Source organism: Cheilinus undulatus, linkage group 3, assembly GCF_018320785.1.
Source record: "Cheilinus undulatus linkage group 3, ASM1832078v1, whole genome shotgun sequence".
NCBI classification, from domain to species: Eukaryota; Metazoa; Chordata; class Actinopteri; order Labriformes; family Labridae; genus Cheilinus; species Cheilinus undulatus.
In genome coordinates, this window is record NC_054867.1 from 26774275 (window position 1) to 26800980 (window position 26706).

The following is a 26706-nucleotide window of genomic DNA, read 5'->3' on the forward strand; positions in this document are numbered from 1 at the left end:
TGTAATAAAATAATAATGCTAATTTGTTTGATGCTTCAGCCAAACAGGGAGGGCGATGGACAGCTAACCAATACAACCACTACGATTCTGCACGTCCCTGTTTTCTCCCATTTTAGCGTCCACTCCTTTTCATCTGTTTTTTCCAGCCGTCGTCTCAGACACAAATCGTGAGGCTCGAACTACCTAGAAACGACACAACTAGACGTTACGTTATTAATTCGATAATTTTTACAGTATTAAAAAATATGTTATGAAACATATTCAGTGTGCACTCTTAGCTCTGTGTTCATGGGAGCAGAAAGAAGAAGATGAGCTTTTTCTCTGGGCTGGAGGAGGCTGTGCTGCTGCTGTGTGGGGGAGTGGGTTACATCCTGTGGCGTTTCCTGTGTTTGTAAACTAGACGATCTGGAAAACGTCGGGTGAGTGAGGCTTTAAGGTAGAGACATATCTTTTCCCTTTTATCCAGTTCTCTGTTAATTTAGGTAATGCATTCAACAGTCTGCTATTTACTTTATAAAACCTAATGCTCAGAAATAGCAGATAATGTATTAGCTTAATATTTCAGCGTCAATGTTAGCCATCGCTGACTTGCTAACAAACGTTAGCTTAATCATCGGGAGGGGGAGGCACTCGCAACGACGGCCATCACGAATGTCTTTATCGTTCAATCTTGTCTCCAACGAGTTAATCTTTGATTGCATTAACAAAAAATACAAGGATGAATTGATCCACTTTGCAAAGATGATACCCTCGTAAAGCTCGTATATCAAACTGTGTAGCAGGTGGGGGGGGGGGGGACCTCAAATTGTAACATTTTAGTGGGCGAGGGCGCCAGCGAGCAACTGGCTAGCTGCCGTTAGCCAGCTTGTTCAACATCAGCAAAACTAACGAGAGGTCGGGTGGTAGTGTGAAGGCCAGCTCAGTCCGTGTTGAAAATCTCAAGATGTTCCGGGTACTTCGTGTAGGATTTTATGTTTAACTCATTGCAAAATACAGAGGCCAATGCAAAGTAACAAACTGCATGTAACTTAGCATTGTAGTCTATAAAAACCATTAGCAATTGTTAACCTTAGGCTAGCTGTCTGTTTTCCTAGCAGCGTTAGCTAGCAACGTAGCTTTTAACTGTCTGTGCATTTGCTGGGCTGTTGTCAGTATTCATATCCTCTATGATGGTATTTAATAGTAGGGAACGTGAAGAAAAGGAAGACGTTGTTAGAATTAATCGATAAAATACAAGATAGGGCAGTATTTCTGTGATGAAATACGTGGCCTCCTCCAAGTACACCGTTACATGTTAAAACCCCATTTCCAAAAGTACAAAACTTAAAATTTCACATTACAAATAAGCATAACTGTAAACTAATATAATTAGTTTTGGGAGGATAATCGCACTGCCTTGTCCTGGAATATTAGGTGTGCTAACCTTCATGAACAAAAAATAAAACCATCCCACTCAGACAAGGTTTGTCCTACTTTACTTGGGCTGTAGTTGTTCCTTTTTATCCATACTGAAACATACTGAATTCAGCAGTTTCTATCAAAGTTTTACTGAAAAAGTCTTATGATTTTAATGTTTTTGGCATTGAAAATAAAAATCCTTGCCCAGATAAAGAGAAAATAATCAACACATGAATACACACTTAAAAGTTTTAGATATAATATTCTGCATGTCTTATCAATTATACGTTCTGTATACTGGACATATTTTGTGTAAAAAGTTCATCTGCTTCAGAGTTTCTCTTAGTCACATTTCTTTATCTTTCATACAGTATTAGTATTAGATGTCAGTTATGGCAAAGCTTAGAAACTACGCATTTTAAGTTTTTATGCATTTATTGAATACTCAAAATGTACAAATATGCTTTGTGGTTGGATTGTCAGCATAAAGTTTAGTGATGTGCAAACTAATAAAAAACTTCTACTTAAGAAGCAGCCCTATAACCAACGTTATTAATGTTATTTGTGCTCAATTATTTTATGTAGATAACGGTTTCTAAATCCAAACTTCCCTTTAGTTTGTGGTTGAATGAGTGGTTGCTTTTGATGTTGTCTCAGTCAAAAGTCACACTTTTTTTTTTGTGGTAACTTAGTTCACAGAAGAACTAGGCTATTGCTTATTTCATTTATTACCTACTTTTTAGTTTCTAAAACTTTTGACAGTCCAGGTAGAAAAATATTTAATTTTATTCTGACAATCGAGTAAAACTTAATGTCTTAAACTAACAGTTCCAAGCTAGACCCACTGTTTCTATACCAAGCTTGAAATTTTTTATGTGTATTGGCAAAACATCTTCTGCCAGTTGGTGCTTCTGTTATTATGTGATTTATTTTGTTGCTGAAGTAGTCAGGATGTCCAGTTGAAGGCAAACCCACATGTCTGTTATGGAAGTTTTTTCCTCACATGTTGGAGTTATTCATTTGCAAATATTTGTGGATGTCTTGTCTACTGGTGTATCGACTACTGAGCCATTATACAATCATATTTTTGTGTGTCATGTTTTTAGATGTGTAAATTTTGTTTTAAATAAATGACCATTGTAAGTTGAGTCAATGTAATGTGTAATCATAAAGACAGCAAGGGATGCTGCGGTAATTTTAATGTCTGTCTGTTTCATCCACATCCTCCTTTTCTTCAGTTTTAATGCTAGATGAGTGAGGTGGGTGTGGCTTCCCACCAGCCCGACCATCCTGACTGACGGATCTCTGGATGACCTTGTCCCCACCCCTGTCCCTGCGCTCACATACACCACAGCAATGTCACATCTGCCCAGCAGCTCAGTCCGCGACCATATGAAATGGGTTTGTTGTTCTTGAGACCACCGAAGTGGTTACAAATAACTTTAATGCAGTCTTGTGTCACTCAGGATGTTGTCGTTGAAGACTAGCTCGGCAAATGCCATTTGAGTTGTAGATATTCCTAAATTGTAAACGCTTTTTTAAATCTTTGACAGATTAAGTTAATGTTGTCCTTTATGCTCTTTCTTGACAGGCGGGGCTGCTCGGGTGCGAAGCTGTCCTCTCCAGCATGGCCCTAATGCAGGCCAGCTCCATGGCTGCTCCATCCAAAAAAATGATGACTCCACTCGGCCATGGACCGCCACAGAGAGAGGGACCTGACCGTGCACCCCAGAGTCACATGATCCTCCCATCTGGAATGAGCTGTCCACCCCTGGTTAGGACCTTGAACTTGTCATAATGGATCATCCCTCTTTAGTAAAAAAGATTTTAAGAATTGAGCATGATTAACAGGTTATAGATAACATTAAACCATAGTGTAAGAGGCTCCACAAAATAGCCCCAGACCCCCACCTATAATTTTCTCTTATGCTAAAATGTAGATCTGTTTCAGATAGCACTTGTCCTAATCAGCATAGATCATCTTTCTCACTAAGAATAGAAAATGCTTAAGACAGTTGCTTTTTGCTCATTTGACTCAAATTTTCTAACCCACACTATTAAACACTGCATAACCATCCATCATAAATGACAACTTAAAGGGGCTGCATTCACACTGTAGGCCTGAATGTTACCTGAATCTGATTTTTTCCCTTTTAATCTTTCTGAACAAAGCTTAGATCACATGGAACATGTTCTCTTCGAGTCAGTTTTGGGGCAGTTATGTGTGGATCCATTATAGTCAACACAGTAGTCTGATACAAGCACCACACTTTAAAAAGTGATGTGAACAAAAAACAGACCTGAGCTAAACAAACAAACAGAAAACAGAATTGAGCATCAAAGCTTGCAGTATAAATGCAGCCATTGATCATTAAGTCATACTCAGATAATTGGTCTTTAATTGCAGGGTTTCTAAAATCAGAAAATAATTGACATTTTCTATCTCCATAGCTTATCCGGAAGGAAGGTGAATTCCAAGCTCCCCGCCTGCTGGACGAGAAGGAGATGAGGGCCAATGAGGACATGCAGCAGAAAAAAAAGAACAGGAAATCAGTAACGCCCTGTAAAGTGAGAGAACAAGAGGGAAGGGGAGGGAAGGTCAGTGGCTGTGGTCGCTAAAAAGGGATTGGTCTCTGCCATGCATGTTAATTCCCCCTATTTTTTCTCGAATTAAAACAAAAAAGTGTTGCGAGCTGCTGGCACATGTGTTTGTGAAAACACTTCACTATACTCAAGTGTGGCTGAATCGGAGCCTTCATGTGTGCACTTTTTGTTTGTGTGGGGATGGGGGGAGGAGTTCAGGGAAGATGTGGAGGGGGTGGAGGATCTCTGGAGAGGAAAGAGGGGGAGGGGAGCGGAGTAAAGCGGAGCACAATAACTGCAGTTGTGTGCATATCAGGGGGAGCAGTAACATGGGGGCATTAGGCCATCAGAAGAGATTGTGCGATTTTTCTCAGTTTTGATGTTAATTACATGTTGTCAACGAAGAAATGATGAGCCTTTCAATTGTCGTGGGTTCGCTCATAGATAATTAGGGTTTTAGAAAAGGGGAAATATGCAGGGGAAATAAAAAAATAACTATGCAAAGTCTTTAGTGCGTGATCAACACCTTATGGCTTACATTTACTACCGTTCACCTAAGATCTAGCATTTCATCAGCAGTTGTGGGTGGGTATGTTTGACAGATTTTGTGTTTTCACTATTAATGCCACAATTGAAACAAATGCTGAAATATTTTCCCTGTTCTCTGTAGGGCACAGGTGGAGATGAAAATGGCCCATCATCCAAAGTGCAGAAAAATTTTATTTGTGATCACTGTTATGGAGCATTTAGGAGTGGATATCACCTAAAGAGACATATCCTCATTCATACAGGTATGGGTCACACTTGGAACAATTTTAATTCACTGTTAAGCCACCTTGTTGTGCCTGATTACATGAACCATGTGTTGATAGAGGCCCTGAAAGCTTGAGTTGGACTGAATCTAGGAATGTGCAGCAACTGTAAGGTTTTGCAATGGCCTGCTAAAAAACCTTGTTTGGTAATAGCTTTTGCCTCACAGCTAATTGGTGGAATCTGTGGGGACTTGAACTAAAACTGGTGCTCTTCGGTTTAGGGGAGAAGCCGTATGCTTGTGCCGTATGTGACATGAGGTTTATTCAGCGTTACCACCTGGAGAGACACAGCCTCATTCACACGGGTATGCGTCTTTTAACCGTACCCATATTACATAAATGGGACTACATGTGTAGTCCATCACTTGGATTAATGGACAGATGCTCAGGGTTCATTTTGTCTTTGGACAGTAATTTCCAACAAAGCCACCCTTCAAATCTGTTCACCCCAAAATCAAAGCACAGTATTTGTCTCATTCATATTGATTCCCCAACACCAGGAAAATTTGACAGAAGAGGATTAAATACAGCGTGGTCCAATGGTCCTGAGTCCACTATTGAAAATTGTTGTTTAAACTTTTAAAATTGATTATAGATCTTTCTACTTTGGACATCAAACATTGGCCTTACTGATTACTTTGATTACACTGGTAATGTTGTGAGCCTGCTGCTTATAGAGGAATTATATACCTCACTTGTCAAGGTTTTTTTTGCATATTTGATCTTTGAATCTTTTAACAGTTTTCTTTATGTTGTTTGGTACATGCTTTGAATGGGGCTGATATTTTCAACTTGTTTGTTACAAGATATTTGAGCAAGTCCAGCAAGATGTTCTTTACCCATTTGAATTTGTGCTGCGGATGCAAATGCTGTTGTGTCCTGGAAGGATATTGGCTTGGCACACTGGTGTTTTGTAGGGTGTGTTCACTAAAAGTGTAGTTTTTTTTTTCCTAATAAAAATACAGCTGTGTTTCCCACCAAGCTATTGCTGCTTGTTGCACAGCTCATGTAGTATAGCACCGCAGGCTGCATGAATGGGGAATACTTTATTACATGAGATGAGTAAGGGCACAAGTATGAAGAACCCAATCTGAATACCTACACAGTTTGACCATCAGAAAAGCACTTCACTGGAAACATATTTCACTACTTCTCTTTCATGGAGTGTCTTTGGGTTATTTGACCCAAGAATTCCTGTGCAGTCTTAAGTTTAGACGTGAATCAGAGTAAAAGGACGCACCTACAATTCAGCAACACCAACTGGATCCTTGGGACCCACTGGCAGTTACTAGTCAGCTAAACTTATGAATAATATGTCTGTTAATTCAGGCCCACAGTGCTGGTTGAATGTTGTGTCTAAGCTGTAACACAGCTGCCTGCCACTAGCTGGAACTGGAGCTCCCTTTAACAGCTAATGCCATGTTGACTGAATGCTCTTCTGTTGAGAGAGTGTACTAGACAGATGGCATCTTGTAGCACAGAGCGGTTTGATATAGAGAATGGACATTAAGTTGGATTTGGACTATGTCATGTGGAACTAGCATAAAAACACTTGACTGAAGCAGTCTTTGACTGACACGGGTGTCTGAATGTTGACCTGCTAACCAGAATTTCCTCAGGATCCTTGCATGCTGCAAGCAAGTAGTGCTGCTTCATTCCACATATGTGCCATGTTATTTTTAACTGGGGCGCTCCAAGCACACATCAAGCTGAATAGAGCAGATTAGCAATTTTGAAATAAAACCCCATGTACAGACTGCTAATAGTGTTTACCATAGCTTATCAACCTAATGTTAAAACAGACACCAACTGAACAGCAACCCAACCTTGTAAAGACATGCTGTTTTCACATTGTTTTATTTGCCCCTGATATTTGGAAGTGGTGATCCATCTGTGGTGACTTCTTTAAAATTTGATCCAGTGGGCGTGGCGCTGTTAAAAAGAGTGAAATCATGGCACAGACAGATCGTATCATGCATGAATCCTGTTGGTTACAGCGTGTAGGACGACCAAAGGTGGTGGTTCTAGCAATGCCAGCATTAGATAAACCAAAAGACATTGTTTGCATACTTATTTATTCTCCAATAAAAGACAAAATTAAAAACAAATGCTGCTATGTATTACAAGCATTTCATATTCTTCTTTCAGACAATTGATATATGTTTGACTTATCTAAGTTTTTTCCTAAAAAATGCAGATAGATGAGATAGAAACTAAACTTAATTTTTTTTCAAGTAACTGGGATAAACAAAAATTAATTGCTCAAGATAAAAATAAACAGTTCTGTGAACAAGACTTTTTGATAGTGGACTTGAAAGTGGACTCAACTTTGTGGACCCCAGTGTATGAATGTGAAAGCCTCCAAACACAGGCCGATAAAGACATGCAAGATTTGTCTCCTTTTGTTAAACAAAATGTTTGTGTGTAGTTATTGCATGGACATCAAAGGACTATGGTTTAAATAAATTCTAGAGTATAATCAATGGATAATTCAGGACTTAATATTAAAAAAATTGTGTTGCACCTTTTCATAAAAATATCTTTGTTTTCTATTGTTTAAGAAGAATGCTGTGGGTAAGTGAACTTCCACCAAATACCTCCCAGAGTCATTGGCACCACCACAGTATTCACAGTGAAAACCAATGGTGACATAATCCAGCTGGTCCAGTTGGGATGATTTAAACAAGCATATCTTTTTCAATTCGGTATCCCAGTATCCAAGCTGTTTCTTTTATGTGGCGACAATGCATCTGTTCTTTCTTTTTTTTTTGTTGTCCACATTTTATTTGATAGACCAAATAGCTAATATTCTTATGCTCTGTGTGTGTAGGAGTGAAGCCGTATGCTTGTTCCATGTGTGACATGAGGTTTTTCCAGCGTTACCACCTGGAGAGACACAGACTCACTCATACGGGTATGCGTCCTTTTGCCGTACCCAGATCAACTATATGAATTGTTTAGAAACTATAGAAACATTACCTTATGCCAAGCTGCTCTAGGATCAGTTCAGGATGAATAAAATTACAGCATTAAGTAATGCTCAGGTTTAACTATTGGGGTTCATACCTGAAATCATTGGTACACTGATATGTGAGAAAACTGTTAAGGTATCCTTTAAATACACTGTAACCTTAATAGCACAGTCTTGAACCAAAGACAGCTGCTAAAATCACTTGATCAACTAAATTAGGCCAACACACTATAGCAATATACTTGTAGTTGTGCACCACATGTTTCCAGTGATTGGCTCTTTTTAAGTGTATGCAAACACTTTAAAGGAAGGCATATCTCCTGTGGACTGCTCAGAGTGAATTATCCCTGTTGTACCATTGCTGCTTAACATTTTCTTTGCGTTTTTATTACTTTTTTCCCTAGGCACTGGGTTTTTATCACACTTACAGAGTCACAAACATACAAAAGCATTTTTAAAAACCTCTGTTGAATCAAAGGAGATACAGCATTTATTGCATTATCCATCATTGATTGAAGTACTTTTATATATGCATTAGAAGCAATGGACTCATTGTAATAAGGACAAAATATATATTTTTTTAACAAGTAGGACTATCTAGCCAAGGTGCATTGAAAAATTTGCTTGATTGTTGCTTTACTTGAAGGCCACAATCGGCTTGATAACCAACAGTTAAAAGTTTTAGTGTATTGTTGTTAATAGATCGTTTTTATGCCATTGTTCCTGATAAAGCCTGTCAGCCATGGTATAATATGGGAATAGTCCTTTGATGTCCACACCTATTTTATACCACTATTTATAGCTGTTTGGCTCACATGTCGATGCTGTAATTTTCAGGCTTTTGTAACGGGATTTTCTATTGTACTGTTGCTTGTGAACATGTCCAGCTGTTAGCGTATGGCAGAGATCAGACTGGAAGCTTTTTAAAGTTGAGGCAGATCTTCAGTGTAGAGTCCTAGAGAACGATATGACTTGTAACACTAAAGAGAAACATGCACTTTGAAAGCCAACAATCCAGCTTTCTTAAATCTGCACTTATTTCAACCTGCAGTAAGCAGCAACACATACATCCTCTAAAACATTCAAATATGTTGAGTCGTAACAGCCCAAGGCAGAGAGTTGTGTTATGCGATCATTATTCTAGATGTTTTGTTTCTATCGCTGCTGAGGTTTCTGTTTGTTTTACATGCTTGGCTTATATGCTGTTGCTAATCCTGTTTCTCAATGTTTTTGGTCATTTGAAAATGAATGCTCCATTTGATAAAAAATACTTTGGCTTAAGTAAAACAAATCCCCCTTTTGGCATGAAGCTTGATCGGAATGTTCGATGTTTGCCAGGTCCCAGTGATTAAATGTTTGTGAATCATGCTGTCCTTTAATGCTTTAGTAACTTCTTAGCTAACATGTTGATACTCTGTGTATGTAGGGGTGAAGCCGTACGCTTGCTCCATGTGTGACATGAGGTTCTTCCAACGTTACCACCTGGCAAGACACAGCCTCACTCATACTGGTATGCGTCTGATTACCTGAGTTCATTAGGTAGTGGGATTTTAAGACGTATCATAACTGTTTAACCTGTAGACAGAGATTTAGGCTGTCCAAAATGACTACAAGACTGAAATACTCTCATACTGAGTAAGGATGTATCCAGACATGTGTTAGGAAGGTAGGATTTAAAACTAGCCTTTCTTAGGGAAAAGTTGATTGTATTATGTTAATATCTATCTGTTTCAAGCTTTCATTTGCATACTTTTCATGTGTGTAGGGGTGAAGCCATACGCTTGCTCCATGTGTGACATGAGGTTTTTCCAACGATACCACTTGGCAAGACACAGCCTCACTCACACGGGTACAAGTTCCCCTTTTCTTTACTCCACAAGGGCCTAAATACCCTGTTTACTTAAGATTACCTTCCCCCTTTTTAGCTTCACTGCTGTGCCAGTTAATAAGATCTTAACTTGTGTCTTCAGACTTCACCTCTAACTTCCAGTATTGAAAAACTGCACTTACTTCTCTTAAAGGTATTTTTATTGTTGCCCCCTTATTGTTAACTAGGGGTGTAAAGGTACATGTATTTGTACCGTACCGTACTGATTCGGTACGTTCCTCTCAGTACGGTACAGATGTGTACCGAATGGATACATGTGGATCAAAGCTCACATACAGACAGAAAACCAGAGCGCAACTCCCAGTCACTCTGTCCTGGCAACCACACAACCACAGCAAACGACAGCAACAGCCTGAATATTCCCAGGTAAAAGTGTCCTGTTTAGGAACACTTTGGTTCCCAGTAAAATGCGACAGTGGACAAAGACAACAACAGTAGCGCTGACATTATTCAGCAGCTGTGCCGCTGACAGCACGTCGTCCAGCAGATCAATGAAAGCGTTTTAAAAAGCACCACTCAAACAAGAACGTCACTGTAATGAGGAAGAACAACAAAGTCTCACCCGCCGGTTATGAATTTTCTTTTAAGATTGTTTTTGTTATAAAACTGGTTCTCTGGCTTTGTGAATCAAATTAATTCTAAACACGTACCTTCAACTGTCAGCCTCAGAGGAGGGGGACAAGGGACTCCATCATGTCTGCATCTGCATCGTAGAAAAAGTTATCCTCAGATTTCAAACGGCTCTAACTTCTTTATCTGCCAAGATGAGCTGTGAAAAGTTCTCCCAAACTTTGTAGTAGGTCCCATTGTTTAAAAAAGTAATCCAGTGCTGAAGAAATTTTAGTGTTTAAAGAAGTTATTTATTCGCTTAATTACCGTACCGAAAACGTATCTAACCACAACTTCAAAACCGAGGTACGTGCCGAACCGAAATTTTTCTGTACCGTTACACCCCTATTGTTAACACATCAGAAAATTTAAACGCTTTAAGTGTGAAGTCATATCAGCGCCCCTGCTTTGGCATGTCTGGATACATAACTAAAGTGAGTGTGTCCTGTTCAGTTTTTTTGTGTTGTTTTTAAAAGTATATTTCTCTGTGTGTGCAGGGGTGAAGCCATATGCTTGCTCCATGTGTGACATGAGATTTTTCCAGAGATACCACCTGGCAAGACACACTCTCACACATACGGGTATAAGTTTTACTTACCCCTCTCACCCAACACCTTCAGGGGTTATACATGCTAGCTCTTATGTGTAGGCATTTCCTACTTGTGAGAGAACTTTGATACAAAAATAAAAAACTTGAGCTACTCAGTCCATGTTGCTGCTTTATTTTCTAGTGCACTCATTGTATTTAACTGTTTAAGATTTTAGTTTCCAATTTTCTGTCTTGTTTGTACATTGACCAAGAAACCATAAAGTACAACAGTTACTACTGTATATAAAATGTCTAAATAGTTCATGAGAACACTTTTCTAAAGTTTGGTACTGTATGCGTTTAGGGGTGAAGCCATACGCTTGCTCCATGTGTGACATGAGGTTCTTCCAGCGTTACCATTTGGCAAGACACAGCCTCACTCATACTGGTATGCTTGAATTAACTGTTCCCCTTTCCCTACAAGCCTTTCATATACACATCCTCCACATTTTTTTCTTAATGTCAACTCCCCCTCTAAAATGTTTATGTAGGCTTTGTTGGAAAACTGTCCACTGAAAAAGTGACTCTCTGTCTGTAACCATTTTTGTGATTGATTTTGTAATATACTATTGCATGTGTATTATGAAGTGTTATGTTAAATATTTATTAAAAAGCATATCACACTAACAAGAGTTCAAACACAAGCTGTGATAGTACTATAATCCAGTTAGAAATTACAACCTTTTTCAAGATTGTTGAAGGCAAATAAAAGAAGCCTGATAAGTTTTTAATCTCTGTTAATACTTGTGTATTTGGCATTGTTGTCTAAATTATAGTTTTTAAACCTGTCTGTTTTGGAGATGCTTCTTAACTCGACATCTGCTGGTTTTTGGACTCTGTGGTGCTTTATGCCTAATAGATTTTTGTCAGAGCTAATGCATGAACAATCAGAATTAATGCTAAGTAAACTCAATTTCACCTTTGTGCTGAAATGCATCTAACATTATTTTGCTCTGTTTAGGGGTGAAGCCATATGCTTGTACCATGTGTGACATGAGGTTCATACAACGTTACCAACTGGAAAGACACAGTCTTACTCATACAGGTATGTCCTCTTTTTTAAAAACCTTGATCTCTATCACTGCTTTAAGTTGTGCATGCGCCTCACATTTACGGTAATATGGCTGCCTCAAACTCGAGTTTGTGCTGCTTTCTGTCACTTTTTTAATAGAAGAGCTAATTTTAGCTTCTGTAACCTGCACCCATACTTTGTATTTGAAATGACAACTCAGGTTTTAGTTCCAAATCTTCTTTGGCAAGGTAAAACAGGAGTCAGCACAGTTTCTCTGTTAAATTATGTAACATGAAATGCTCAGTAGCTTAGTGGCACAAATAGGAATATTTTACCAGCACTTAAACTATTAGGCTGTCCTGCAAGCAAAAAGGTAAAACTTTACATGTAGATCTCTTTTCTTTATTTGATACGCATGTAAAGCTTCCTGATGAAGGAGTAAGGTTGTCAAAGTTTTCCATACTTTGATGCTTTTTCGATACCACGTGCTTTAAATGATACAGTATCCATCATTTTTATGTTTGATAGCACCAAAAGTATCAAAGTTTGAAGGAAAAAAAAACCAAATATACATTTAGATTTCATCCCAAAAATGTCATTAGAGGAGAGAGGTAGACAGCGTGCAATGATGGGCCATCAAAAGAGAGCAAGTGTCGGCGTCCTGTTGCTAAAACAGAGTTGTGATATGGAGAGAGAAGATGTCATCTCCAGATTGTTTTATAGTGGTGCTTCTAAAGAAGTTAGAAATGCACAAAAACCTCTGCACAGACATGAAGGAAGATTCAGGATTTTGGTTTGACTGATGCGAGCCTCTTTCTGCCCAGTGTTTTCCTCTCTGCCCTCCATCACAGCCTCTATAATTGCTGTGGGGTTTGTTATTTCGCGAATTTGTTTATTAAGTCCCTTTAGCACCTCTCAAAGATGAAGCATTAACATTGTTGTCAGGGATAGTGATGTCGCCTGATTTCTAAAAGTTTTCCTTTACATCCTGACCTGTAGACTAATGACAGCTTCACAGCCCCGCACAAACACTGACCCCTATAAAATAATATATAAGAATAACTTTGGAATTACAGTCAGGGAAGAGAATCACTGCCTACAGCCCGTTTGGTTTGTTGATGATAATTGAGGGGAAATATTTGATTTTAGGTAGTCCCTATACCAGTTTTATTAGGAAAATCTTATGGTTTTCTTATTACTTTGTATGTTATGTCAAGTGCTTGGGTGTAAACAATAAAAAACAAATCAGTTTTGAGTGTTGCTTTGGTATCGAAACGGGTATTGATATTGTTTGATTTTTAGCTAGTATAGTATTGAAATTTATAATTGTGGTTTGTGACAGCTCTAGTTTAGAGATGTCATGTTTTAATATCACATCAGAGCTGTGAGGAGGTTCAATAAAGATTAGACATATTAAATGGTGTGATGCTAAATCTGAGTTAAAGAAGATGTATACTGTCTAACAGTTGCAGGTGTATGACAGCCCAGTGATAATCAAATCTTTAAATGTTCAACAAAAGACGATGGAACCACATCAGCTTTAATTTTTCTTATTGAAGGATTCAAGGACTTTCCAGGATGCGACAAAAGATGGTTCAAATGAATGAATTAGTACATCATAGTCTTGTTTCCTGGTGAAATGCAGAGACCCACTGAATCTTAAGGTGTTTTCACAGCGACAGCTCCATAGGAAAGCATTGCCATCATAATGCCTTCAGACTTTGGTTTTGGTTCAGCAACAGCTTTGTATGAAGTGTCCTGATATGGTGCAGCAGGAGCTCCACATGCACACACAGTCAGAAATGCTACATTGGCTTTAGTTAGTGTCGGTAGGACTGATTATAATCAAAATTGACAGATTTTTATCCTGTTTAGAAAATATGGCTGACTTTTCACACAATGTTGTAATTGTGTCATTTCACATTCAAAGTTATGGTTAGGAAATAACATGTAACCCTCTATAATTAATACTTTTTATCTCAATGGCTTTCATAATGGAAAACAGATATATGTAAGGACATTTGTTACTTGTTATTCTGCTTTAACAACAGTTTTAAACCTGTAAGAGAGAAGAGTTATGGATTTATTTTGAATTGAATCGTGAACTATTTTCTTTATGATGATTTTCAGAATATATTCTGTATTCATATACTTTATTTGAAGCTAAATCATTTGCTCTGCAAACTAATGTACAACCTTATTGTGCTCTGCATATTCATAAAACCAACTGCCTAAAATAGTCTGACCTCTGTGATCAGCGTGAAAGAAATTCAAGATGTCAGATGACCAATTTAACCCAGAAATCAACATTATGCAAGCTGAAATTATATGAAGACAAATCTATTTGGCATAAGCTGAAAAATTTCCTATTGTGCAAGCTGGAACATGCTTACTGGGGATGTTTGCCTCAAATAACTGGTTTTAGTAGGTTTGGCAGTAAGGTGAATTTTACTATCGTGGAATATCTATATTTTATCTTCAACATTGGATCTCTAGCAGTCACTGGATCGTTTGAATGAAATGCTGATTCTAATTGGAAAAGCGGATATTTTGGAACCATGCTGGATTTTCCAGTTGAAATAAAGCGCTGATGAGTGCAACCAAACTTTACTAAGCAATTAGTAAAGTTTAACATCGATCATTTTTGGCAGTTGAGTGTCTTTGTGCTAAAGTTGGTACTTTGTGTGTATAGGGGTGAAGCCGTACGCTTGCACCATGTGTGACAAGAGGTTTTTTCAGCGCTACCACCTGGCGAGACACAGCCTCACTCATATGGGTATGCCTCTGCCAATCTTAACCCAATCGTATGATTAGGATACTGTAACATCTGTGTACTTGATTAAGTCTTAAACTTCTATGTTTTATCATTTAAGTTGACTACAAATAGATAGCATCCTCATCTCATATACTGTGATGTGTAAATGGATGTAAGATCCCATCTGTGAATTTGGTATATGAAGACCACATCTTCTTATCATTATATTGTACCTTTTTTAATTTAGGGTATTACATTGGTTATTAACCACAGTTATCAATTGAAACCCAGATAACTTTTATAGCACAGATTTATCTGTTTTGTCTTGGCTGCAGAGACATGAAAAATAATTGTCTTGCTGCTCTGCATTTAGGTGTGAAGCCTTATGCTTGTTCCATGTGTGACATGAAGTTTTTTCAGCGTTACCACCTGGCGAGACACAGCCTCACTCATACTGGTATGGGTCCGTGCACCGTGCCCATGACATTTAGTGTTAGAAATCAGTGTGCACATGTTGGCTTTCTAAGTTCACCCCATACATATGCCTGCTTTATTTATGGGAAATAACATTTGGAATATTGAAAACTATTCCCTCAATTTCTGTAACTAGTATTTATATCTTGAACATGATGTGAATATAATAGATATTTTGTTAAGTTTGCTGGTAACCACAATAATGAGAGAGGTATTACTTTGATCTTAAAAAGTCTTGTTTTTGCATGAATTGGCATTGTGTGGTTAATAACCAATAGCTTAGGTTAAATATTTTTTTAATGACACAATGGAAATGGAGGCAAAGTAATAAAATACTGCTACTTTGCATTTAGGTGTGAAACCTTATGCTTGCACCATGTGTGACAAGAGGTTTTTTCAGCGCTACCACCTGGCGAGACACAGCCTCACTCATATGGGTAGGCGCCCGCCCACCGTACCAATGTCACTGAGATCAAAGTAACATGATGTTATAAAAGAGCCAGCCCTCTTATGTAGATTTTACTTGTCTTCTAAACCAGTCAGAAGAAGGATTTCTAAAACCTACCCTATAATATGTTCTTATATTTATATGTGATGAAAACAGGACTGCTGCATCATCAGCTCATATTGTGGATTTGATGATTGGTTCACACAGCTGATTGACTTTGATTTCAAAAATTCAAACACAAGTGGAGGATTATAGTCAAGTTCTTGAAAAACAATAATCAAAACAGTGGTAAACAACCCATCAATTCAGAACATTTGTGTTTATTGGTTATTGATGGATTGTGAACACAAACCAGTAGGGACTGAAAATAATACCTCAATGCTCTGCGTTTAGGTGTGAAACCTTTTGCTTGCACCATGTGTGACATGAGGTTTGTTCAGCGTTACCACCTGGCGAGACACAGCCTCACTCATACGGGTATGCAGCAGTGCACCTACCCTTCTCACATTGTGAACTTTATTATTCCATAGTCTTTATTTGGTTATATAAGCACCACAGACAGCTTAAAAGAGATTTTTTCAGTGTAGGCTAATTGGTAGTGGTAGATAATGTTACATTTCAGTAACCCTCTACTTGCAAAATTCAGGCACTTACAAAAAAAAAAAATGGTTATTGATTAATATAATTTTTCATTAGTACAGTTCTTAAAATGGATTTTGAAAAGTTTATGTTAGGTTGTAAACCTTTTTTTAATAATCAAATCACTCAGGGTTTAATGAGAATGACTAATAGCTTGTACTTGTTCTAAAAAACTCTGACTTAAAGTTCTTGTGAGGTACTTTTAGTTTGTGTTGTGTTGCAGCCTTGCGTTTCACATCTTACCACTTTGCATTTCTATTGTACATGTTTAAGCATGTGTTTATTTTTGAACAAAAAATATTATCCTGTGTTCTTTTGACAACCAAACCTACAATTCATTAAAGCTATTCACATATGCACAAAACTGAAAATAATCAACACTTTTCCTGGTGGGCCACGTGTGTGAATGCAGACAGACAAATTTTTTACCCAGATTTAACCAGCATTTTTCCTGGAAGCCCTCTGGCAAATTTTTGTTGTGAAAACAGGGAGAGTTGATAGATGAGGGCAGCAGGAAATATTTAGAAAAATTTTGTCCCATGTAAGTGGACAAGGTTGACTTTTATATCCTACGACTGGTGCAAGATGAAAGACCTCAAGCAGATACATTTTAAATCAAATAATGAAACTGCTTTGACATGTTATCTGTTCACCAATACGTACTTCTTCGCTCTTTTGTCTTTGTTTTGATTTTATTGAAGCACAGGATGTCATTTAAGGGATTTTTAGTGAAATGTTGCTTTGGCTGCCATGTCTGTATTCTTTTTACATAATGTGCTTCTTCTTCAGACCACCTGTCCCTTCTTCCATCCAAAGGGCATTATCCCTAGCTGTGAGGTTTATATTTGAACAACAAACTTGGGAGGATCTCTGAGAGGGGTCAGGCTGCAGAGCGTTCATCTCTGACAGCCACTGTCTCAGACTGTTCATCCGAGATGCTGTCTCTTTCAGGGCAGAAATACATGCTAAAACTTTCAAAATAAAATTGTATTAAACTTCCATTTAGGGTTAGGGTAAGGGTTGATGCAACAGAAGTTAAAAGTAAAAATCCTGACTTGTAAACATGACTATAATATGTTTAATAAAACCGAGTAAACAGTTTGCTTACAAAAAAAAAAAAAATCTGGTCCTCCATGAAACATTCTTACACATCAAGTGTAGCTCACATAGTTTCAGTAGCTGCATAAGTTATGTAGATAACAGAGCTACTTAGCTAAGGTAGCTAAAGCCAAGCTCACAAAGCAGCTACATATCTACGTAGGTACATTAGCTTTAGCTACTTTTGCTAACGCTCACATTGCTAAAGCTAATTTAGCTTCATTGGCTTATGTAGTAATGTTAATTATGTAGCCAGTTTAACCATGTTAGCTTGAGGTAAAATTAGCGAAGCTAAGGTGAGCCACAATTCATGTAACTTCTTGTATAACGGGTTTATACATAATTTAATCTCAGGTTAGATCCCTGACCTTTTTCTTTATTTTATTTACGACATTTTTCTTCATCTGTAATGTTTGTAATGTGGTTATTTCATAAATGTAACTGACAGATTTTGTTTATGAATTAAAGTAAAAACTGAAAATGGATTGTACCGGCAAATTACAGCACTTTTGAGACGTACAGGTTCTCAGATGAACAGTTTCCAAGAGTGGCCATCAGAGATGAACAGCGCAGAACAGACCAGACTGTCTTTGGATTTCTGGGGCCTCCTCCTGAAGTTTTCTTGAAAATTTTCACGAGTGCATATGTGGAAATAGCTTTTCAGTATCTTTTCCTAGAATAAAAGTTGTTTTAAAGTTTTATTTCCTCAACTAACACATACCTAAGGACAGCTTTAACTGTCATTAAAAACAGTGGTCCCCAACCCTTCTTCCTTTGGCCCCCTCCTACTTGTATTTGATGAAACTAAGCCTTCCTCCCCCAATGATAAAGGTGATACATTGCCCTCAAAAATCAACATTGATTTCGATTATTTCATTGACCAAACCCTAAGAAAATAAACCTACACATATTTTTTACTAAAAGATCGTTGTTTAAACGTTTAATATGGGTTATACCATGTTTTAAGTTAATACGTGCAAACCTATGTAAACAACCTCATAGCAGACAAAACCTCGCTCCACAGGTTGGGAACCAGTGATTTTCAAAAGAAAAAAAAACTCAGTTGAAATCATTAATCAACACACTGATGATCTGTACAGTGTTTGTTTGTCATATGGAGAACAAACTCTGAATTTTGGTTTATTTCATTACATTTAAAAGTCCTCACAGGAGCTTTAAGTGATTCTTTCAGTGATTAAGTTTTTAACATGATGCAAACAGAAGTTAACCCATTGATTGCAGTACTCCTTGTCTGTGACAGTAATTTTAGAGTCTATTAATGACTAACTATTTTAATATTTTTTATTCTTAAAACTGCCTGTTATGTAGTTTGTTTGCTTTAGAGTTAGTTTCACATAAAAGAAACATCTGATACTTGTTCTTGTTTCTGCATGAATTGGCTTATGTATGGTTAATAACCAATAGTTGAAGAATTTATTTTAAAAAGTAAAGGCAAAGTAATAAAATACTGCTACTTTGCATTTAGGTGTGAAACCTTATGCTTGCACCATGTGTGACAAGAGGTTTTTTCAGCGCTACCACCTGGCGAGACACAGCCTCACTCATATGGGTATGCGTCCGCCCACCGTACCCATGTCACTGAGCTCAGACTGTACAGATAGACCAGGACCAGAGGCAGTCAGCGTTATTATTCTCTGAAAGTTAGAAGTTAAGCACATTTGTTTTGTTAAAGGCTACTGTTTTTAGTAGGAACACATTAACATGTAAATGAATACAGCATCATCAGCTCATGTGATGTGTTAAGCGGTGGATCTGAAATTTAATTTATACTTTTTGTTAAATATTTTCTTAAAGCACATAGAAAGTGAGACATGGTTAACAACCCATCAATTATAAAAAGATATTTCCAGTAAACGACTGATTGATGGATTGTGATGCAGATCTTGATAGTCCTGAAATAATGTATCGATGCTCTGCGTTTAGGTGTGAAACCTTTTGCTTGCACCATGTGTGACATGAGGTTTGTTCAGCGTTACCACCTGGCGAGACACAGCCTCACTCATACGGGTATGGGTCCGTGCACCTGCCCCTCTCACAATATGCAGATCATTGTATATTTAAACTGTGCTAACATGAGGCATACTGAACTGTTTACCACGAGGATTATAATGCATGCTTTTGTAGTTATTTCATGCACATTCTTTGAGTTTTAAACTTAAAAGAAGAGATTTACTATTAAGTTCTTGCCTTGTGATATAGAATTAGGTGAGGTTATTTGTTATCTGTATCTAGTAGTATTGGCAGGCTGTGTGACTCAGTAGAGCTCCATATCACAGTTCAAAGTTCATTTAAAACATCTGCGCCACACACTTTATAAAAATGTTTTTTTCATCTTTGACATCCGATTATGTTTTTTTTTTTTTTTGGTAAGCCTGCAGGCTAACAGTTTTCACAGGGAGTTTTTTTTGTGTTGTTTTGTGTTTTTTTAGCTAGTTTAAAATGATTTTGCTTTGTACAGAAATAATACTGGAGGGCAAGAAAAGTCCAAAACCAAACAGAAGCAAACCTCCTTTGACTTAATTCTGTGTAAAATACCAGTCTTAAGGACCTATCATTTTTTGACAGATTGATGCAGAACTCACCAATATCTTTACAATCTTGTATTAATTCCTTTCATTTGCATGACATTTAACTATAGGTCAGTTATTAAAGTGTGAGGTTTTTTTAATCAACATTTATTTGCTGTAAAACGTTCTGAAAATAAAAAAGGTTCATTTTAAAGCCCTCTTCACACATGCACTGCTGGAAATTTCCTTGAATCATGTTTAGTTAACTTTAATGCATGTGCTCATAGTGGGAGATTTTCAGTGTCAGTCTCAAGAGGCATGTTATACAACGGACACACCAAAATCCAAGAGTAATGATTTAAATATATCAAAGGCCTTGTCCACACAAATCCAGGTATTTTTTGAAAGCTGAGGTTTTTCTCTGCATTTTGACCCCACTGAGGGAATTTTAGGTCACTAGAAAAAGCACCGGTTTTAAATCTCCTGGAAAACAAGTTTTTAGCTTGTAGTGTCCCTCTGCACCTCAGTGTCTCCTCTGTTGGATTTCACCGGTGTGTAATATTATCGCTGTCGTCTCGTGGATGTGTTGCTTTCTCATTATGCTGATAAACGGAGAAGTCTGATTGGACTACAGATGCTGCAACAGTTTCATACAACACTCCAAAGTCACAAACCACTCAGAAAACATTGCCGATTATGGATGAGGGTCTGTGAAAATGACGTGGCCATTGTAAAGAAAAAAAAGAGGCTCAGCTAGCCTCTTAGCTAAAAAGGAAGAGAAAAAAATTGTCATTGTAGAGGAATGGTGAGGAAATTTCCCTATCAAGGATAGTGGCTCAGTCTGTGAGTGAGCAAATAAATCCTCATAGAATACCACTGCTCTTGATGTGACACTGTCCTTACAGCATATAAACACGTGGAGCATGCACGTTTTTGCATTTCATGTGGATAAAGATGTTTTTGATAACAAAGCTTGTCTGTTCAAAAATGGAGAAGGAAAACCTCGTTGTCAAAAAAACCTGCCTGTGTGTGGACAAGGTTCAAGATGGCGATGTAGTCTGACAGTTTTGATTTTATGTCAGTGTTTCTTGTACTAAGATGTCATTACATTATTATAAAGAGTTTGGAGCAGCTTTCTTTCTTACTCATAATGAGTTTTTCTGGTGGGTTCTCAAATCCGCCCACTCTGACTTCACACAGATATTTGACAAGGAGGATGGCAGGAAGAATCCCGATAAAGACACATTTAAAAATTTGTATGTTTGCTTTCAAACTTGCAGCTCACTCCCAAAGATTTCGGCGTTTTCAGAAGTTTGTGCATGTGTGAAAGGCTCTTTTTTAATTGGTTTTGTGGTGTAAATACAGGCAACGTTTAAGGAGAGGATGCTTTTTTTGTCAAGTGAGGAGTTTAGTGATGTTTATTCAGACCAAAAATGTACACAGTTGTTCTCATACATGCAAATATTACAGATGTAATTATTTTTGCTTTGACACCAGACACAATTTATCTCCTACTTGTATTAAATCCCACTAAACTATATTTAAAGTTAAAATGATGGTTGCATGACAACATTTCAACATACCTTCAGAAAAGGAGCACACTCTGAAATGATGAGCTGTTATCTCAGTGTTAGCTTTAGCTTGAGCTTGAAAGTTGTTTTTCTTGTACCTGTGGGTGGCAGGGCTAATATATTGCTCTGTGTGTGTAGGGGTGAAGCCGTATGCTTGTTCCATGTGTGACATGAGGTTTATTCAGCGTAACCACCTGGAGAGACACAGCCTCACTCATACGGGTATGCGTTCCTTTAATACTGCGTACCCTAATCACTAAGAGAGGCTCTGGTGCTTGGGATCACAACAAACTCGAGTTTGGTTTGTCAAGTCATTTGATGGGATGTTGAACCAGCCTCAAAATACTTACCCCACATTTTGGGGGTCTATATGCTGCGTAGATCTGGGCCATGAAAAAGAAATTCCACTCTGATCTGCACATAATGAGTTGATGACGAGGCATTGTAGTTATCATGTACAGAAAATGAAAGTACACTGTTGATATTTACTGATAAAGAAGTTTTTTTTCCAACTGCTTTAAATGTTGGAAACATAGTCTGATTAAAGACAATAAATACAATGTTTCACTGTGTGTTTGTTTGAACGCTAAAATTGATGCATTGACTGTATCTGTGTGCTCTTCTAGGAGAGAAGCCATTTGCTTGTGACACGTGTGATATGAGGTTTATCCAGCGCTACCACCTTGAGAGACACAAACGTGTCCATAGTGGAGAGAAGCCTTACCAGTGTGAACGCTGCCAGCAGGTAACCAATCAAAATGATCATAATGTCATACTCCAAATATTTACACTATTATTTTCATTATTTTCATATCAGAAAGGCCAAAGCTTTCCTGCCGCTCTGCTATGAATAAGTCCTAGTTTATCTGGACTGTAAGAATCCGGGGGTGGGTAGAGCTGAAAACCTTTGAAATGATAGCTTGTTTATGTATGAAGACAAAAAAGTCATTTTGACTAAGAGACTAAGAACTTCTGTCATTTCATGGAATGGAAGTTTTTGGAATTTGATGATATATTTTTGGGAGTTTGCTAGAAAATGTCTGGGAATTAGTCACATTTATTCTTTTCTTCCCTTTTTAGTTTTAGTCTAGTTTTAGTCGACTAAAACTCAAGTCATTTTAGTCTAGTCTAAGTCCTTATGTTTTAGTCTTTACTTTAAGTCCAAGCATTTATTCTCTTGCCTAAATCTGGTACCAAATCATGGTAGTGTGTTCTATGCACTCTGCCAAACCTGGAGTCCCTGCTTTCTATAGCTGAGAGGCAGAATAGCCATAGATGGATTGTTTTTTGACAGATTTACCCACAGTGGAGAAATCTCATGGATTTAGAATGTCCAGTGAAAATTACATTACATTTTAGTCTAGTCTAAGTCATCTTGATGAAAACTAAACTTACTTTTTGTCAGTTTTAGCCATCACGGATCTAATTTTGTTGCTCTTAGTCTAGTTTTTGTCATGGGAAAAGAGCCTGTTGTCAAATAGTTTGTCGTAGTTTTAGTCGATGAAATTAACACAGGAATAGGGACTGTTATTTTTCTGGAATCACAGACTGTCTGACCCGTATTGTCAACCCACAGATTATCCTTAACAGTGTTTCCCACTCATTGAATATATCTGGTCAGGCCAGCGAGCTACTTTGTTGATGTTTCAAGCATTATCTGTATGCCTGCAGATGATGAGTGAGAAAAAGATATGCTGCCCAAATTGTCCCGTCTTTTCACAGTGGATTGTTTTCTAACATACTAATTGATTTAAGATTTTGATATTTTTTGTCAAGAACCCAAAAAATATATATATTTTTGCAGGGTCATCAAGAAAAATGTTATTTTAGTGGAGCATCTGTATTGTATTATTTATGATATAGCCTATAAGAGTAAATAAGCAAACTAGGTCCCCTTTGAATGTTTACTTTGCATTTGGATGTAAAAGCACTAAAACACTTCAAGTTCAGTTATTAATTAAATAATTTCTACTTTGTGTTTTGAAGAATTTTTCACGGACAGACCGGCTGTTGCGACATCGGCGGTTGTGCCAGGGTCGCAGTGTAGCCAAAGTAGAGAACCAGCCATGCTGCGAACCACGCCCATACCCACAAGAACCCCCACCCGCGCCCCCTACTTGGAGTCCTCTGCACCCCCCTCCGGGTCGACTGGCTGTCTGACATTCCACCTTCCCTTCAGCCACAACACCGCCAGAGTCTGGACATGCCACAGGGTTTCTTCTTCTCCGCTCTGTGCGGAGTGATGTCACACTCTAGCACGGCAGCTCTGCTCTCGGATTACTAATGACAGAGGGACGTTTGTGTTCTCATTTTGTTGACTTTTTACTGTTTTTCCTTTTCTCCCCTCAGTTTTTTTTTAAAAGATGAGACTTTTCTGTGATGAACAGTGGTCCTGTTTTGTACTTAAACTATTTGATTTTTGCAACAAAAAAGAAGTTTTTATTGTTGTTCAAATATATCTCCATTTGGTACTCAGAGGGGCAGGGGTATTGTTTATCCTGATGCGTTGGCAACAAAATGGGATGAAGTGGTGAGAAAACATATTTGAGCTTGTTTCTAATGTTTCCTTGTGGCCTATTCTGACTCTTAAGGACTGTCCCTTTGGTCAAAAGAAAAAAAGGTTGTAAAACTTGAATTTCCTTTCATGTCAGGAAAAGAAATCATGGCGTTGACTTCTAATAAAGACCAGATCGTGCTTTAAAGTGAAGTTAAGACGTATTATTTAAAGCATTATTTGGACTTGAGTTGATTTCAACAAGATCTCTCTGATGCTCTCAACACAAGAGACACCGTCAGGGATCAAATTCTGTAAATAATAAAAAATGTTTATTATTTTTGACGAGTAGTGACTTTCTAATGCACAAAATTGGCCTTAAAAGGAAGCTAGAAATTCTTTCAAATATGCTTTTTGGTACTGTTTCAGTGAAGTCCAGGGGGAACCTGAGTGACTTTGTGTTTGTTAAAAAAAAATCAAACTAAACCAGGACTTCCAGGAAGTGAAAGACAAAGGGCCGCCTGCTGCAGAGTGATCACCTGTGTGTCTCACCTACTGTGACACCCAGAGGACTCGGGGGATGTTAATGGATGGCAGCCTCAGCAGGTCGTCATCCCACGCCTACCGAGAGTCGTGCTGATGTGTCGGCGCACACATCAGCTGTTCAGTGAGAGCTCTGAAGCGGTGCTGGTTGGCCAGTGAAGTCCCATTGTGTTTGTACAGACTCGCATTCTGTGTGAGGTTAGCGGGGGTATACAAAATCTTGTGGCCTTAGTGTGTTTTTTATTTTATTCATTTGCCTTTCTCAGCTGTTTATTATTGTGGATCAGATGTATTTACTAAGAAGAGGCAGCCTTTCATAATCATGTTTTTTTTTTTTTTATCTGAACGCTGTCACGGTTACAGAATGTTGACAGCTTCATCTACACAGACTGACGTGGCCTCCTGTCATGAGGTTGTGTTTCAATGAAAATGACTATTTTGGGTTATTGTTACTGATTACAGTGTATCAGAGTCGTAAAGGGAGTTGCCCCTCAGTCGTGCGTAACTGTTTCCCACTGTGGTGCTTCGGCTGGTGGTGGCCTGAGCAGAATTAATACTTGCTTGACTCTACTACACACTAACAATTGCCTTTTTATCCAAATATTCTGTGGTTGGTGTGTAATAATGGATGTCTGTCATGTCATTGGATTTAGCCTTAAGTAAGTGCGGATACACAAATAATCATTGTAGTACTAAATGATATTGTAACAAACGATTTCTTTTACCTATGATGAGCTTTGGTTGTACTGTGTGAAGGTCTTTTGACAGAGTCAGAGGATCAGGGCTGCAGGAGCTTTCTCAAACTTGATTCTTACTGTTACTAGTGGATTTGATGAGAGAAGTCTAGACTGAACATGCATGTATATATCAACAAACTCCAGCTATTCTTCTGTGATACAGAAGGTAAAATATGGCTGAAATAATCTTTTTTCCTCAACAGAGGAGAAAATGTTCAGACTTCAATTGAAAATGGAACTAATGACTTAAAGGATGGACTTTTTTTGTGTCTGATGCAAAAAAAAAAATCATCTTGTTTCGGATTTATGTGCTGTTATACCTGAAGTATTATTCTGAAGTTTTCTTTCAAAGTTGTGTTTGGGTTAAAGTGTACAGAATGGGAGATTAGTTTTAATGGTCATTTTCATATCAAGTCAAACCCAGTGGCTGCAAAAGGGTTAAGTTTGAGAAATATGTTACTCTGGGAACATAAGTCCTGGTCTGTAGAGGGGATGCTGCGGGCATGTTGAAAAGGCTAAAGGGCAATACAGTATATAGATAACGTCACCTGTTAATACATTTTGTTGTTTATTGTTTTTTAATATTATCAACTCATTGTTTAAAATGCAATAGAACCCTTGAGTCTCGCATCATTTGTTTATAAGATTTTGTTTAATTTTTATTTTTCCGGACAGATATAAGGATAACTTTGAGAATTTTCTCATCACATTTTGATGATTGTTTCAAGGACCATTTTTTTTAATCTGAGGAAATTGTAAACACTGGAGTGAAAGGAAAAAAGACAGATATGGATATTTTTTTCCCTTCAGACTGTACTAGATTTTAGGTTTTAGACAAAGCCTATTTCTCCTCGACTTGACACGGACGGCGAACAAAACAATTTGGATCAGTACAGTTGAGAGCCCACCATGTTTGCTAATTTTGACATTAGAGGCGGTAGCACCACAAGAAAATGTTTTCTTTCTTTGGAGAAGTCCCTGGTATTTGTAGTAAATTATATTGATAATGGTATTAGAAGAACAACAGCATAACAGTAGCTATCACACATTAGTTGTTTTCTTTATTAGTCTTGCATGCAGAGTTATGGTCCTCAGTTAAGATAGGATCTTGATATTGATTATTTTGTGTAGGAAAATGAGTGCATAAGAATAACTTCCTAAAAAAATGTTACAATGATTATTGTAAAATGGGCTATCTAATATGTACCCTTGTGATCCAATTAGTTTCAAGTATATAAAAATCAGAGGAGAGGCTTCTTACTATTATGCTGAAATAAAAACATTTGTAAAGGATGTCTGTATCCTGGCTCACTGTTGACTTCATTTGGGTGTTTTCATGTCAATCATTAGATGAGGATGACTACATTTTTTGTATTCAAGGTATGATCTGACTCTGACAGTAGATGTCCACTAGATGGCGCACTTCAGCACTCGTCTTTCAGACTAAAACAAAGCTGTAATTTAGTCAAACTTCTCACCCAAGGGTCAGAACTTCCCCTCGTCCATGTCCTCTCCCTAAGGTTTTAACTGAGTGCAGCCATTTGTAAGACTAATATC

At 37.8% G+C, this 26706-nt stretch overlaps 1 protein-coding gene across 23 annotated transcripts; it reads left to right on the forward strand.

Annotated features, from left to right (window-relative positions):
- Window positions 1–153: 153 nt before the first annotated feature.
- On the forward strand, window positions 154–26442 carry znf740a (zinc finger protein 740a). Of its 23 annotated transcripts, none has more exons than XM_041783535.1 (21): window positions 154–436; window positions 2637–2799; window positions 2990–3172; window positions 3850–3996; window positions 4652–4772; window positions 5015–5098; window positions 7624–7707; window positions 9191–9274; window positions 9530–9613; window positions 10759–10842; window positions 11155–11238; window positions 11812–11895; window positions 14555–14638; window positions 14991–15074; window positions 15445–15528; window positions 15933–16016; window positions 18763–18846; window positions 19221–19304; window positions 21514–21597; window positions 22002–22120; window positions 23362–26442. In XM_041783535.1, exons 2-21 carry the CDS (start codon window positions 2755–2757, stop codon window positions 23533–23535), a joined length of 1965 nt encoding a protein of 654 aa, XP_041639469.1. In that variant the 5' UTR covers window positions 154–436; window positions 2637–2754; the 3' UTR covers window positions 23536–26442. The 23 variants fall into 23 exon arrangements, with proteins under 23 accessions (XP_041639469.1, XP_041639470.1, XP_041639479.1 ...); XM_041783536.1 differs by having other exon boundaries at window positions 154–419; XM_041783538.1 differs by having other exon boundaries at window positions 156–436; window positions 3850–3966.
- The last annotated feature ends 264 nt before the right edge of the window (window positions 26443–26706 follow it).

What these genes read in the sequence shown, in the direction of transcription:
- znf740a (XM_041783535.1), top strand. Translation starts at nt 2,755, where the DNA reads ATGTCACATCTGCCCAGCAGCTCAGTCCGCGACCATATGAAATGG. An exon ending in ACACAGCCTCATTCACACGG is followed by an intron (nt 5,099 to 7,623) that starts GTATGCGTCTTT and finishes CTGTGTGTGTAG; the next exon opens with GAGTGAAGCCGTATGCTTGT. An exon ending in AGTGTGAACGCTGCCAGCAG is followed by an intron (nt 22,121 to 23,361) that starts GTAACCAATCAA and finishes TGTGTTTTGAAG; the next exon opens with AATTTTTCACGGACAGACCG.